The sequence below is a fragment of the Cyprinus carpio genome, chromosome A13, assembly GCF_018340385.1.
Source record: "Cyprinus carpio isolate SPL01 chromosome A13, ASM1834038v1, whole genome shotgun sequence".
Taxonomy (NCBI): domain Eukaryota; kingdom Metazoa; phylum Chordata; class Actinopteri; order Cypriniformes; family Cyprinidae; genus Cyprinus; species Cyprinus carpio.
This window is the reverse complement of record NC_056584.1, coordinates 18,737,736-18,751,521: the sequence shown is the minus strand read 5'-3', so window position 1 is coordinate 18,751,521 and position 13,786 is coordinate 18,737,736. Positions and strand designations below refer to the sequence as shown.

The 13,786-nt window shown below is 39.0% G+C and overlaps 3 protein-coding genes across 4 annotated transcripts in view; 2 read left to right on the top strand and 1 right to left on the bottom strand.

Annotated features, from left to right (window-relative positions):
- Nucleotides 1–2,349, top strand: part of LOC109101105 (all trans-polyprenyl-diphosphate synthase PDSS2-like) — a 28,088-nt gene extending 25,739 nt beyond the window's left edge. The window contains exon 8 of the mRNA XM_042769177.1: nt 116–2,349. Within this exon, the coding sequence (XP_042625111.1) occupies nt 116–271 (156 nt within the window). The 3' untranslated portion in view covers nt 272–2,349. The remainder of the gene's footprint in view (nt 1–115) is intronic.
- A 4,113-nt stretch (nt 2,350–6,462) lies between these two features.
- LOC109100739 (BEN domain-containing protein 3-like) lies at nt 6,463–13,213 on the top strand. 2 transcript variants are annotated; one of them, XM_019114172.2, is made up of 4 exons: nt 6,463–6,618; nt 7,336–7,390; nt 8,386–8,540; nt 8,707–13,213. In XM_019114172.2, exons 2-4 carry the CDS (start codon nt 7,339–7,341, stop codon nt 10,969–10,971), a joined length of 2,472 nt encoding a protein of 823 aa, XP_018969717.2. In that variant the 5' UTR covers nt 6,463–6,618; nt 7,336–7,338; the 3' UTR covers nt 10,972–13,213. The 2 variants fall into 2 exon arrangements, with proteins under 2 accessions (XP_018969717.2, XP_042625109.1); XM_042769175.1 differs by lacking the exon at nt 7,336–7,390 and having other exon boundaries at nt 6,474–6,618.
- Nucleotides 11,510–13,192, bottom strand: LOC122147263 (mitochondrial transcription rescue factor 1-like). The gene is made up of 3 exons (XM_042769176.1): nt 12,768–13,192; nt 12,459–12,531; nt 11,510–12,255 (listed from the first exon to the last, which is right to left on the bottom strand). The coding sequence occupies exons 1-3, from the start codon at nt 13,190–13,192 to the stop codon at nt 12,073–12,075; spliced, it is 681 nt and encodes a 226-aa protein (XP_042625110.1). The 3' UTR covers nt 11,510–12,072.
- Nucleotides 13,214–13,786: the final 573 nt, after the last annotated feature.

The window sequence follows — 13,786 nt, the reverse complement described above, 5'->3', positions numbered from 1 at the left end:
CAAATAGTTCCTTGCCTCTAAATTTGGTTCATAAGAATATTATGTTTCCTATATCAGTTTCATCAGTTTGATGGAGTGATATTAAAATTTCTCCTCATTCTTGCGTGCTCTGCAGCTCTGGGGCCTGATAAAGATGGAAAGAGGCGTGAGCCAGGGGCTTGACCTGTGCAGTTACCACAGCAACAAGGCCTTGGAGGCCATGAAGTGCTTCCCACCATCAGAAGCTCGGTCGGCACTGGAAAACATGGCCTACGCGCTCACCAAGTTCTGAAGGTGGATTCAATCTGGATGTATATATATGAATCCAATTCCGTTTGATGCAGTTGATTAATGCTGAAACTGAGCCTGCCTGGAGTTTGATCATGATTTCTTTGGGTGCTGTTTTAAGAGGACTTACTTTGGAGTGTTTGTGGTTCTGACCTGCTCTACAGATGATGATTTTTATATGGAACTGATGAGTTTCGCACACAGTCGAGTTTACCAGACTCATACACACTCTATGCATTTAGTCACCAAATCAGCTTTATCTTTAAAAAAAAAATAGATATCCTTTTTGAAAAAAAAAAAAACTCAATGTCTCTCTTTATTCTATAATTTCTATGATTCCCTGTGATATTTAACGGAGGTCAGTATTTCTATACACTGCTTCAAAGAAGACAAACAAACATTATTGATATCATTGCAAGTTGATTTGTGAGCATAGAGAAACTCATTGGTATTATAGGGGGTGGCATTAACCAAAATGTTTGTCTGAAAACCGATGACTGCGTGTGTGTGTTGTGGGTGCCCGGGGTGCTCCAGCAGCAGTGTTGGCAGTAATTATTAATGAGGTGAGTGTGTGACCTGAGTGAATGGGCAGGAAATGCTGCAGTATTGATCAGCTCAGCGAGAGGACTGGCGCCAGCCTGGGCAGCCTGCGGTTTCCCGGGTGACCACGGGGAGGACAATTATGGTGTGAAGTGGGGCGTAGGGGAGTGATGGTCACCACCGACAGCCACCGGGCCACACACACACACACACACTTGAATTGCTTGAAGGACAGAAAGGGAAGAACATGCATGCAGGAACACTAGCTCAGAGTTCCTACCATGTCTTTCTCTGGCCTCAGATATGTTGGCAGGATATTACACTAAGTTTGCTCGGTAAGAGCAGGACAGCCCTCTGGACATACATGAAAAATTCATTTTGGCCTCAAGCAGACCTGAGAAAACTCCCCGTGAAAACCTATGAAGATGGAAACAAAGAACAAGCAGCTCTTCCTGACACAACATCTCCTGTCAGAGGCAAACTCTTGCGCTGTCTTGCCCTGATCAGAGTTTGTTCAGACTTTATTATTAGAGTCACTGTGATCTGAATTCTTTATCATAGATTCAAATATCATACTAAGTCATGAGAGGTCTTTCGATCTTTTGTGGGTTTTGGGTCTCTATACCTCATTCAAATCACAATTTAATTAACCGTGTGGAAGTTTGCCTCATTTTAATCAGTCATAGCTAACACTTCACAGACTGGAAGAAGTCAATGTATTATTGAATTTTCTGGTAATTTTGGTTAGTTGATCATTGCTGGCTAAGTTTGTCTTTCAGTGACCTGGAGCCTGTTTCATAAAAAAAGTTTACAAAATAAGCCAGGCTTATTTCAGTTAGTCTAATTTATTGTCAGCTGATTTGGTTCAAAATAAGTCAGACTAGCTGAAATAAGCCTGGCTTATTTGGTAAAATTGTTTTATGAAACAGGCCCCTGGCCTGAAAAACAAGCCCAAAATAAGCGATCCAGTCTGGAAAACTAAGCCCAAAACATAAGACACCTGTTTTTTTATATATAATTATTGTATTATTTAAGAAAACTCTTACAGTTACATCAAAAGCAACTTGTAGTGTCATAAAGATGCTGCAGTCAAATTACTAAAGATGTCAAAATAGACTGGTAAAAAAAAGTTCTAGTCAGTTTGTGGGAACAGACAGAAACATTGTCACACACAAAATTATGATTAAGTCATCATATGTTCTATGAGAGGCAACCACTAATAAGCACAAATAAGCAATTGTATTATGAAATTATGCTCAAAAAAAAAAAGAAAGAAAAAAAAAAGCACAGCCAAAGACTGTCCAAATCTAAGGATCTTCTGGGGGAAAAACAAGCCCGAAGTCACTTAAGCAGACCTGGGGTGTATTCCAGAAAGCACGGTTAACTTACCGTCAGCTAAACCCTGAACTTTCGGTTGATTAATCCCAAACCTTGCTTACTCAAGGTATGTGGTTCCAAAAATGCATCCGGGAGTAAGTTCATTCAGAGTATGTTCCTGGTTAAGACTCAAGATATTCTCAACAGAGCGACGAATCACTATGGAAACGGATGCTAAGAAAAAGCGCGCCATGCTGTTTCTTTCTTCTTCTTTTGTTCAGTGGTCGTTTACATGCTTAGTGCATATCGCCACCTTATTGATGGTTGTGCAATCATTTTTTTTTTTTCAGTTTAATCTGTTTAAGTTAAACTGTTTGATGCTAATTATATATTAACACATATCAGATATATATTTTGATTTAGGATTTAGACATTATAGAAAATGCCGATCCATGTGTGAGATGATAATATAAAATGTAATAAATAAATAAATATAATAAATGAAACATTACCTCGTCGTAGTGTTTTATAATATAAACAGATAACTGTTATATATGCCAATAAAATAAATTTAATAACCATATTAGAATAATATATTACCTTATTTATTACTTATATTAACGCTTCATCATTAACATATCATACAAATACAAATATATATATATATATATATATATATATAATAGGCTATATTACATATTGTAATAATATTATATAATGATGTGCGCTATCTGTCACGCCCACTGAAGGCTTGTCAGTAGATCACACTTGAGCTGAAGTGAACTAACCCTGGAACAGAACCTGCTCCAGAACAGGTTATCTTCAGAGAGCAAGTTACTATGGTTACTTACATACCCTGAAAGTAACCTCCGATTTTGGAACCGAAAGCTGAGGTTATCTGCTCACTTATCCTCAAACATACCAGGGTATGTCACATAACCTGCTTTTTGGAATACTCCCTCGGCAACACTGCTGTAGCCTACTTGTTTTGTTGAACTGGTAGACACCTCTCAGATTCCTTCAAGGTATTTTTATTGGTTTTTTTTTTTTTAACTGAGGTGAAATTTGTACTCCACTAGCAGGGTTGCTAGATCTGCATAATCTGCTGTTATGCATTACATACAAAAAGTTATATATAAACAGTCTATTTTCATAAATAAAATAATCTTGCCCAAAGATTGACATCTATTTAGAGCTTTAAGATCTTGTTCTGATGTATCTCTTCTTCTTCTTGGTCCTTTTCATACATTTCTGCACACAAGCTCCCCACTAGTTATACGTTTTATCACTAGTAGAATATAAACTAGTGAGAGCAAAATAATTCAAACAAGTATTTCGTCAAATATAATTTATGCAATATGTCAAACCTTTAACCCGCTGTAACATTGTAGCCCAATTCATAAGAAAGCATAAAAACAGGGATTGTATCCAAACAGGTTTCCCCAAACTCTTCCCATCTGCCATTGGTCGCACAAACCGATAGTCCCGCCCCGAAATCACGCTATTGGTTCAGCAAGTGTCACTGGTCAGAATGCTCAAACATACAGTTTTGATAGCGCCAGTATTTACTGTTTAAGTCTTATTTTAGTTATTTAGAAAATGTACTACTAGCCTATAGCTTGTATTATGGACATTCATTAAAAAAAAATGTTTTTGTGTGTTTGGGTTATGGGGGTCAGACATAGCCTACACACAGACTGAATGTGAGTTTATTGCCGTCAGTATCATCACCCTGGTAATCTGATCCTGTCTCTGTTTTTGCGCATGGAAATGATTTTTGCGGTTTGGCTCTTCGTGGCAATCCGATCCTCTGATGACATGGTGGCTGGATTCGCACAGGTAGAGCAAGCCAGACATGTGTAGCAGCTCCACTTCAGCAAAGCTCAAAGCTATTAGCCTACAACACTCATTTATTCCACAGACAGGCGACTCTCCAGCACCTTTATGTGGGTCTGTGTGAGTTATTTTAGGACAGGAGGAGGCTCATCCGAGATCAGTCACCTATTTGGTCTCCGTGTATTGAAACTAAAAATTTTAATATCGGTGTTTTAGGTCTTTGTATATTCAAATTAGGCCAATATGAAGCGCTTTTGTTTTGCATGTGACACATGCATTTTGTCACGTGTGCTTACAGACTTAAATAATTTTTAAAGCATTTTAGTGGATATGAAAAGCAATTAATTGCAAAGCAGTTCAATTATGTCTATCAGTTGTATTTTCCTTGCGTGTTTATCCAACAGCGTTATTATTAAAACAATTATGATTGTATTAGAGTTTTAGTTTGGAGGAAAGAATACATGAAAATGGATTTAAGAGTCTTTTGAATTAGTCCACTGGAGGCGTTTGAAATGTCTTTAGTACGCGGGGTTTTTGTTGTTGTTTTTGTTTTTTTGAGCACAAATGCACTAAAATATCCTCTCTCATTTTGACGGATGCAATTCCTTTCTCTCATGAGATAAAAAATGAGATGAGCGCATGTTTAAATGAGTCTTTAACGAGCAGCGAGACTCCCCCGTTCACTGCGCGCGCGTCCCATAGAACAGAGGCTCGAGCGTCATCGCATGAGCGCGTGATGGATCAAACAGCCTACATTACCTGAATAATGACCGGCGCCTCATCACACCCACATCTCAAAGTGCCACGGTGCTCCGTGAATAAATGCAGACATCACTAATACAGACATTACTAATGCGCGTTACGGGACATTGGCCACATCGGGTGCCGCTGATGAGTGTCTGAGACATAGTTTAGAGGTTAGAGGTGCCAAACTCAGTTCCTGGAGGTGCCGCAGCCCTGCAGAGTTTAACTTCAACCCTATTTAAACACACCTGATCCAACTAATCAAGTACTCCAGGCTTATTTGATAACTACATGGTATGTGTGCTGGAGCAGGGAACAAAACTCTGCAGGTCTCCTCCTTGTAGTTTATATAAATATATATGGGTTTTATTTTTCAATTTCAAATGACTTCATTGGCGTGATTTACCTTCAGCAATAATAATAATAATAAAATAATACATGTTGTTAATTAAAATAATGGCAAAATTTAAAAACTATAACAGATTATTAATTTGACAGCAAAACATTTCACAATACAGTACGCATCTTTGCCCTGCAGTACTTTGTCATATCCACTAGACGGCAGTTCATTGGTAAAAACTGGCAGTAAACATAAAAGCGCTGACACTGTTGCAGTTAGTTCAATTATGTTAATATGTTGTTGGCTAGTTGTAACTATCATGGACAAGAATATGAAGTTTAGCCTTTTTATATGCTGATGAAGTTTAATAATGTTTTTTCCAGATACCATGATCATAAAAGAGAACAGAAAGCAATTTAGACTTATACATCAATTAAAAGTGAGCACACGTACCCTATATTACCCAAACAACTTGCATAGTTTTCCTTTAAAAAGTGCTAATCTTAATCCAGGTTACTATTTTAGTTGATGGGAAACTATACAGAACCATGCATTAGGTTAAATATAATGCTTTGGCGATTAGTATGGAAAATGCAGAGCCTACTACTACTTTATCACTTTGTTTCATTTAATGTTAAAACAACGTTTTGAAATGTACAATTTACAGATAAATAATTTTTGGACAACATTTAGTGTAATAAAGTAATAATAATAATAATAATAATAATAATAATAATAATAATAATAATAGAAAATAGGCAACTTGTACATCGAGTCAATAATCCACGAAGATTTAGTAAATTACTTTTTTTTAACCAAATATTATTAAATGCAAAACCTGTGAGAACAAAGTACATCCAAACAATTCGTGGTAGCCTATCGTTTGGTTTTTCTTACATCAATTTTTTTAAGTTAATCCAAAGTATCATTTTTTTCAGTGGTCATTTATTTAACCGTACCCCCTTCAAATCAATAACGTTTTAGAATGAAACAACAGAATGCACTATAAACATAAAATTATTAAAATAAATAATACACTGCATATCTCACATTTATGCATTAGGCTATATATATATATATATATATATATATATATATATATATATATATATATATATATATATATATATATATATATATATGGTTATTACAAGTTTTCTAAAACAATTTCAACTGTACACTGTTATGTAGGTTTGCATGGTCACGAGATATGACGCGGTGATTTTACCCTAGTGGAACTCAGGCGCGCGACTCGAGGGGCCTCTTGAAATGACTAGTGTGTCACGAGATTCCCATGCCACAGCGCGCACTCCGCGCGTTTCTCTGCCACGGCACACCAGCTCATGGATTCACGTGGGGTGGGCTGGCAAAATCCCACAGCAAACACAGCCGTGCGGAAATGACACAGTACCGTCACGTCACGCGAGAGGGCACTGACTAGAGAGAGAGAGAGAAAAAAAAAGCAGCGGAGAGAAACACGGACAACAGTTACCCGTGGACAAATCCACTGGATTTAAAGACGTGACCATGGCTATTGCCTCCTAACCTGCACACAGCTGCCCGGAGTCGAAAAGGTGAGTTTGATTTCCGCTGCGCAGGTAGTTTATGCGCGCCGTGTTGCGGGAGACGGAGCGAAAACTCATCGGTGGATGTTTTTCTTGCCGTGTCACGCAAGAGGGAGAGTTGCGCACGGGGGAGGGAGGGGAAACACGAGAGAAGGGCAGCACTCCGTATTATAGCAAAAAAAACATAAAGAGTACGTTATTTTCTTATGACATATGCAGTCCACAGAAGGAACGCAACAGGGAGCCGCTTGTCCGTCTGTCTCCGCTGTTGTACCGATCCGTGGGGTTTCCACTGGAAGAATGAGGAAGTGGAGCCGGTGGACTGGGGTCGGTACGGTGAAGCAGCGCCTCTCCGGTGCTCTGACTTCACGGTGCAAGACATGAAAAACAAATAGAAAAACAATCTCGCAGAACTTCACCGAAGAGAGAATGCACTCCGAGAATAAAGTTTTACCCGCATCATAATCTTCACACGCTTGCCATTACATTTGTGACCAGTCATTTGTAATACTGACTGAGTTTCATCAGGCCAAGTGCTTCCTCTTTTTAAAACAAATTATTATAAATAAAGATTTGGTCAATTTAGCAGTCAGATATTTCTAAGCTTTCATTCCATATGACTGACAAGTGTAAGGGAGAAATGCATAATAAATGTATGTGGTCAGATTAGATGTGTGACTATCAGATAATAGTAATCAGTCATGGGTCTTGTGTGTCTTTTCCCAGGACATGAGCTCTTCTGTGTGCATGGTTAATGCAGACGGACAAGTGCCTGATAAAAGTATGTAAATAACGATTCACACTAAAATCATTCTCATCTTTCTTTGCCTTTAGTGAGCTTTCATTAAACATCATAATATCTCTGTCTGGTAACATGCATCACATCAAAATAAACACAGTCCAAATCAAACTATCACGTGAAATGAACTGACTCACCTTAGCATCAAATGGAGACGTTGTATTGAACTTGCAATTAGGATCCCGGGTGACTAAATCACTTGAAATGGAAATCAGCAATAAGTACAGGTATAAACAATAACATTTAAGAGAGGTAGAACATCAAATGTTGTCAAAAAGGCATGACATTGATTTTTTAAGGGAAATGCTTACCTGTAAAATCAACCACTGCCCAAAAACAAGCTTTCTAAACTTGCTGGCAGGTTACATGTGACTTTAAATTCACCATGAAATCAACCATTCCTATTTTAACAGAATGTTTCAGTGTTTATTATAAATGATTCATCTGTGCACGTCATAATCAAGAACCGCCCTACATTTTTCTTGTTTGAGGAGCCATTTCACTCGATAAGTAGATATGATGATCACAATTGCCATTTCATGCCAATAATAGTGAAAAAGCATGAAAAGCGCATACAGTACATATACATTCACAACACTTCAAGGAACTTGTTCAGTATGCCTGATATCAATATGCAGAAACAAAGGTCACCTAAAACACTTTCTGTTGAACAGTTTATAGAGGTTCTTCAACTAAAATAACTGCTTTAATTATTGTCAAAACATCACATTTGTAAATAATAAAAAGATCAAAAAAAGATAAAAATATAAATGGTCACAGGAGATGCATGTTACTGCCAGTTGTAAATGTCTCAGCTGATCATTTGTGATCAGATCAACTTGAGACAGATCTTAATACCAGATGTAAGTTAGGTCAATGGGTTCTGTCTCATTAAAGTTGTACAGAGTTGTGAGATGATGTCTGTCAGCATTTCTCAGCATTCTTCAATGGTTATGAACAATTGGCTTTTTCTCCAGAAGTTAAAGTTGAGAAGGATGCAGAGGATGTTATTAAAAACACGGAGGGAAAGATGGAGAGCTTCTTTAAGCGCATTACAAAACGAACAGCAACAGACACAGGCCCTGAGGTGGAACAGCCCACTAGCGGGAAGAAGGTCAAGGTGACAACACAGGTAAGATGAAATGCCTGTAATGAAAAGGAACATTTGTTACAATCACAGCATTCATTCTTCTATTGGTTACATTGTATTTGGGATATAATTTTCTAAAGAACAGACTACATCTGGCCTGACTTTTGGTACAAACTATTAACAGCAACTTCTCACACTTACTTTCCAGGCAGCAGAACATCTCCTTGACAACAGTTCAGATGATGGAAGCAGGTCATGTTCTCACAGTCACAGAGTATCTCCACTGGAGCAGATTCCCATCTCTTCATACAGGAAACCACTCTACAGCATCACACATCGCATTTCTGAGCGTAAAGTTGCATCCAATCTGGACCAGCACGGAGCCCACAATGGAGTCAGAGAAAGCCATAATGGTGTCCACTTCCAAAAACTGGGCAACTCTAGAAAGCATCACATGTTAAAGGCCTCGCCTAATGTGGGGGTCACAGGGTCTTCTGCTGCCTTGGATTCTCACCTCTACCCGCTCATCGAGAAGATGTTCTTCCTCCTCAACACTCTGAATTCCAGCATGACCCAGCTGCACAGTAAGGTGGATTTGCTCTCACTTGAAGTGACGCGCATCAAAAAGCAGATGAAACCCTCTGAGATTGTCATGGAATTTCAACCTCCTCCTGAATACCAGCTGACCAGTGAAGAACTCACCCAGCTGATGGAGCAAACGTCCACTGCGGGAGATCTTGGCTGCAGACTCCTTGTTCAACTGTTCCCAGAACTTTTCACAGCTAAGGAATGCACGCATGGCTACAACACATGCAGCCTTACAACCAAACGGACTTTAGATTCATTGCACCTTCAGCTAATACGTAACTATGTGGAAGTCTGCTACCCATTGGTGAAAAACGAAAATATCTGGCAGACGGAGTGCTTGCTGCAGATCAATGATTTCTTGAATCGTTTCTGGGCTCAGAAGGACATGGAGAGTGGTCAGATGTGTGACAAAGAGCCTCCAATAGTTGTCGGGTTTGACATGGAATCGAATCATGCTTGCCATTTCATCAATGAAGATGCCCAGGATGAGAATCTTTCCCTCAACTCTGGAGAGAACAATTATGTTCATCCCAACAATGTCAGTTCAGATGTAGTATATGACCAACACGAGGCCACTGGTGACGACTCTGAAGACTTAACGTCGCCGGAGGAGCTTGTTGTGTTTTTGCTGAACAGACTCTTTCCAGAGGTGTTTGAGGAGGGCAAGTTGCCGGAGGGTCACAACAGCATTGGACAGCTGATCATTGACTCAGACAGACTCGAAATTATACGAAAATACATGGAGGCCAATTTCCCTGATATCCCGGAAGAAATCTGGCTGCAGTTGTGCGTACAACGAATGGAGGAAGCACTGGAGAATGCTTCAGTCAATGGCAGCAGTCGTGACAACCCAGAGATGTATGACACCACCCGTCTTCCAGGTAGCATCTCCATTGTTAAGATCAGTGACCTGTGCGATTACGAAAAACCAAATCGCAGGTCGAAGAAATCATGGCTGGAGCCTGTGGATTTTGACAAAGTGGAGATTCCTCCTCCAGACTTTGATGTTCCTCAGGAGTATTTACTTACTAAGGAACAGCTAAAGAATAACTATGAAAGCAGTTTATCAATTGGGAACTTTGCATCTCGACTCCTGGTTCTCATGTTCCCTGAGCTCTTTACTTACGAGAACGCACAAAAATACTATAACTGCAGTGGCTCTCTAGGAAAGAAACAGCTGGATCCCCTACGAATCAATCTCATCCGACATTATGTCCAGCTTCTTTACCCACAAGCTAAGAACGACCGTGTGTGGACCCTTGAGTTTGTTGGCAAACTTGATGAACGCTGTAGGCGACGGGATAACGACCAACGGCGTTCTTACCAGCAACAACGGAAGGTCTGTTCACCTGACCAAGAGCCTGACCCAAAAGACTCGCTGCTAGCTGCTGGCCAAATCAATGTTCTCACTTCAGATCGTCTGAAAGAGGACTTTGAAGTCCTGTCTTCACCCCTGGAGAAAAGCAGCAAGGACTTCTGCAAAATTCCTCTTGAGGACCTTTCGGTGTGCACCCCAGACTTCCCAGTGCCTTCTGAGTTTCTGCTCACGGATGCTGAAGTAAGGGAAATTGTCCAACAGAGTCTGTCTGTGGGAAATTTTGCTGCTCGCCTTCTCGTCCGTCTCTTCCCGGAACTTTTCACGCAGGAAAATTTACGGCTGCAGTACAACCACTCTGGGGCCTGCAACAAGAAACAGCTGGACCCTGTGCGTCTCCGACTTATTCGTCATTACGTGGAAGCTGTCTACCCAGTTGACAAAATGGAGGAAGTGTGGCACTATGAATGCGTGCCAAGCATTGACGAGCGCTGCAGGCGCCCCAATCGCAAGAAATGTGACATTCTAAAGAAGGCAAAGAGATCAAACAACACTGTGACTTATTCTTAGACAACGTTCCTGCAAAGTGCAGACCTGTTTTCCTATATTTTACACAACATAGCTGTTATTTGCACAAGTCCATAAGCTGAAGCATACTGAAACTTGTTCTTGTTCAAGGTCTAGTTTGGCTGGTCGAGTTCACGTCCATGGCCTTTAAATGGTTTAGTAGGTGACAGAAAGTTGGTGTTTGAAGCCACTATCACATGACAGTGAAATATTAGTGTTACTATTTATATGCCAAAATATGATTGATGTTATTCTAATGTCTAATCAATAGATAAGCTAAAGTTAGCCTTAATCAACTTAAATTTAAACATTTAGTTCTTTAAAAATAATAGGTCACTTTAGTTTGGGGTGAGGGCAGAGAAGATATATAAATGTTTTTTTTTTTTTTTTTAGCAATTTTGCAGCACTGGCTTTTTCTAATTATCCACATATTGAAGTACGTCCTGCCTTACAGGAAGTAAATCTTATTCATCTGTACTTAACTATAGCACCAGGTTATATGTTATATATTTTTAAATAAAAATTCAATTCCTAGCCAAGATGGGTTTCATGTTCCTTTTTATTTTACTTCAGATACACAAGTGAGGGTCATTAGGAGCCTTTTATCGTCAGAGAAAAGATAAAAAAATACCCAAGGGAAGACAGATAATTTTTTTCTTTGATGTTTATCGAGATTAAATTTGTAGTCTTGGTATATTCCACCCTTGACCATTATAATGAAGAAAAAAAGAAAGAAATACAGTTTAAAAAGGGATCTGAAAACAATTGATATCCCAAATTCTGATTCATCTCACAATGTTATTTTGTGAATCTAGTAAACATATAACCATACAACCAAAAATGCCTCTAAACAATAGGATGTGTTTGTGTTCCATTTGTGACCTGTAAAGTTAATAAAAATAATCTTCAAGTAGTATGAAACAGTTATGAGAACTACTGTTAAGGGAATAAATGTGAGAAGGACCTTCAGTTTTTGTTGGGCATTGAAAACAACTAATTAAATCCTCAATCTTCAGTTTCAGAATCAAATGGTTGGAATAGGAAACATCAGTTTTGTCCCACTTTCTGATCTTTCACCTCTTAAAAACATCACAGAACTGGTTTTTACTGCTTGTACACATCCTTTCTGGGAAGTTGTAGGTGTTTCCAGCTTCTTAGAATGACTCTCTGCTTTTCTGCGTCTTTTGTCTCTCCAACCACCTTTTTTAAAATCACTCTCTTCAGCAAGACTGTGTCCATTTCCTTGTCCTCATTTAGGATCAGATCCAGTGTATCCCCCACTTTAACCTGTAGGAGGGAGCAGACCATGGACTGTTAAATTAAGGTGCGATTTCTGCTCATACTAATCGGTACGCATGATGAATTAAGTGATTGGAAGACCACAAGCAGAGTAGGTTTTTTTTTTATTGCATCCATAATTTGTTAAGCTAGTGTTAGATATTTTTGAGGAATGTTCTTTCTGATTATACCACTAGAGGGTGCTGACTCACCATTTTGCTCTTCTTGGTGAGTTTCTGACCATTCAGTCTCAATTTGAGGTTATAGAAAGCTTCCTCCACACCACTATAAAACAGATACATGTGTTAGTCACTGCCACTGGCCAAAACACCACAAACTAAATGTACAGCCTTAGATAAAGGAGAGCAATATAAGCAAAGATTATATATGAAAGCCATCAGTCCATTCTCTAATCGGGTTCTAAGAGGTAAAACATGGAGTATCATCTGCAATTGGAACTGAAAACACTTATTTGCAACAGAATTAATCTCTGAACATCATGAACAGTTTCTTTGACTTACTTTCGTGCAATGTCCAATCCGGTCTTCAAAACCAGATCGAAACGTAGAGATTGGACAGTTTTCTCATGGTCTTTATAGTCTTTTGGCAGGCCTGGGTCATCTGGAAGCTCATCCTCATAATCACTAGCCTCTGCATCTTCCTCCTCCTCCTCTTCCTCCTGCTGCATTGCTTTTTGCTTCCCTTTTTTTCTCGTGCTCTTGAGCCGGACGTGATGGAGCGACCAGCTCTGCCGAGTGTCCCATGATCTTGGCCACATAGCTGTACGGTGTGTCTGGGGAGTGGCTGAACCCCACAACTGACGCGCGTGTAATGTTCGCGGACACCACATGCTGAGACCAGAGGCATGGCATGGTGTGAGCAGCTGGAGGGAGTTCAGTCTGCCTAGCTGCCGCAGGGCCAGCGCCTGCACTGGCAGATTCTGCATACTGTGACACTGAACACAAGACACAAGAGAAAAAGAGCAGAGAAAAGGGGTAACATGCATGCACACTTTACATTCTTCAAAGTCAACAAGTGCCTAGACTGAGCTCTAAACGGTCTGTAAATCTTATAAACCAATTTCAAGGTGTGTGTCCTGGAATGCTTTCCTTTTTTTTTTTTAATAGTATTAAAAGAGCTCCAGTGTATGCTGGCCATTTGTTGTCTTTTACTTCACAATTCATTTCAACTCAATCTTTGAAAAAAGGTTAATTAAAATCTTCATTTTGTAAATCTTTTTTTATTTTTTTTATTTGTCATTTATATTTTGTTTCTATCATCATATTTACATAGACATATACAGGACTATACATATAAACAGTTCTTAAATTTATTAGACCATCTGTCATAAGTAGAAAACACAAATATATTGAAAATCTATTAAAAACTTAAAACTAAAAAAGTATTGTTATTTATTAGGCAAATAACAAATCTAAACAACTAAATAGTCTTTTTTCACACATAATAATTAAAATAATTATTTTTTTATTTTGTATGGCCTCCTTTGGCTTTGACAAAAGCTTGCATTCTTGCTGGCATT

Bases quoted from the DNA above. Each gene is read 5' to 3' on its own strand.
- LOC109100739 (XM_019114172.2), top strand. From the start codon at position 7,339: ATGAGCTCTTCTGTGTGCATGGTTAATGCAGACGGACAAGTGCCTGAT. The intron at 7,391-8,385 runs GTATGTAAATAA...CTTTTTCTCCAG, and splicing joins CGGACAAGTGCCTGATAAAA to AAGTTAAAGTTGAGAAGGAT. The intron at 8,541-8,706 runs GTAAGATGAAAT...CTTACTTTCCAG, and splicing joins AGGTCAAGGTGACAACACAG to GCAGCAGAACATCTCCTTGA.
- LOC122147263 (XM_042769176.1), bottom strand. From the start codon at position 13,192: ATGCAGAATCTGCCAGTGCAGGCGCTGGCCCTGCGGCAGCTAGGCAGA. The intron at 12,532-12,767 runs GTAAGTCAAAGA...TCTGTTTTATAG, and splicing joins GGATTGGACATTGCACGAAA to TGGTGTGGAGGAAGCTTTCT. The intron at 12,256-12,458 runs GTGAGTCAGCAC...TCCCTCCTACAG, and splicing joins TCACCAAGAAGAGCAAAATG to GTTAAAGTGGGGGATACACT.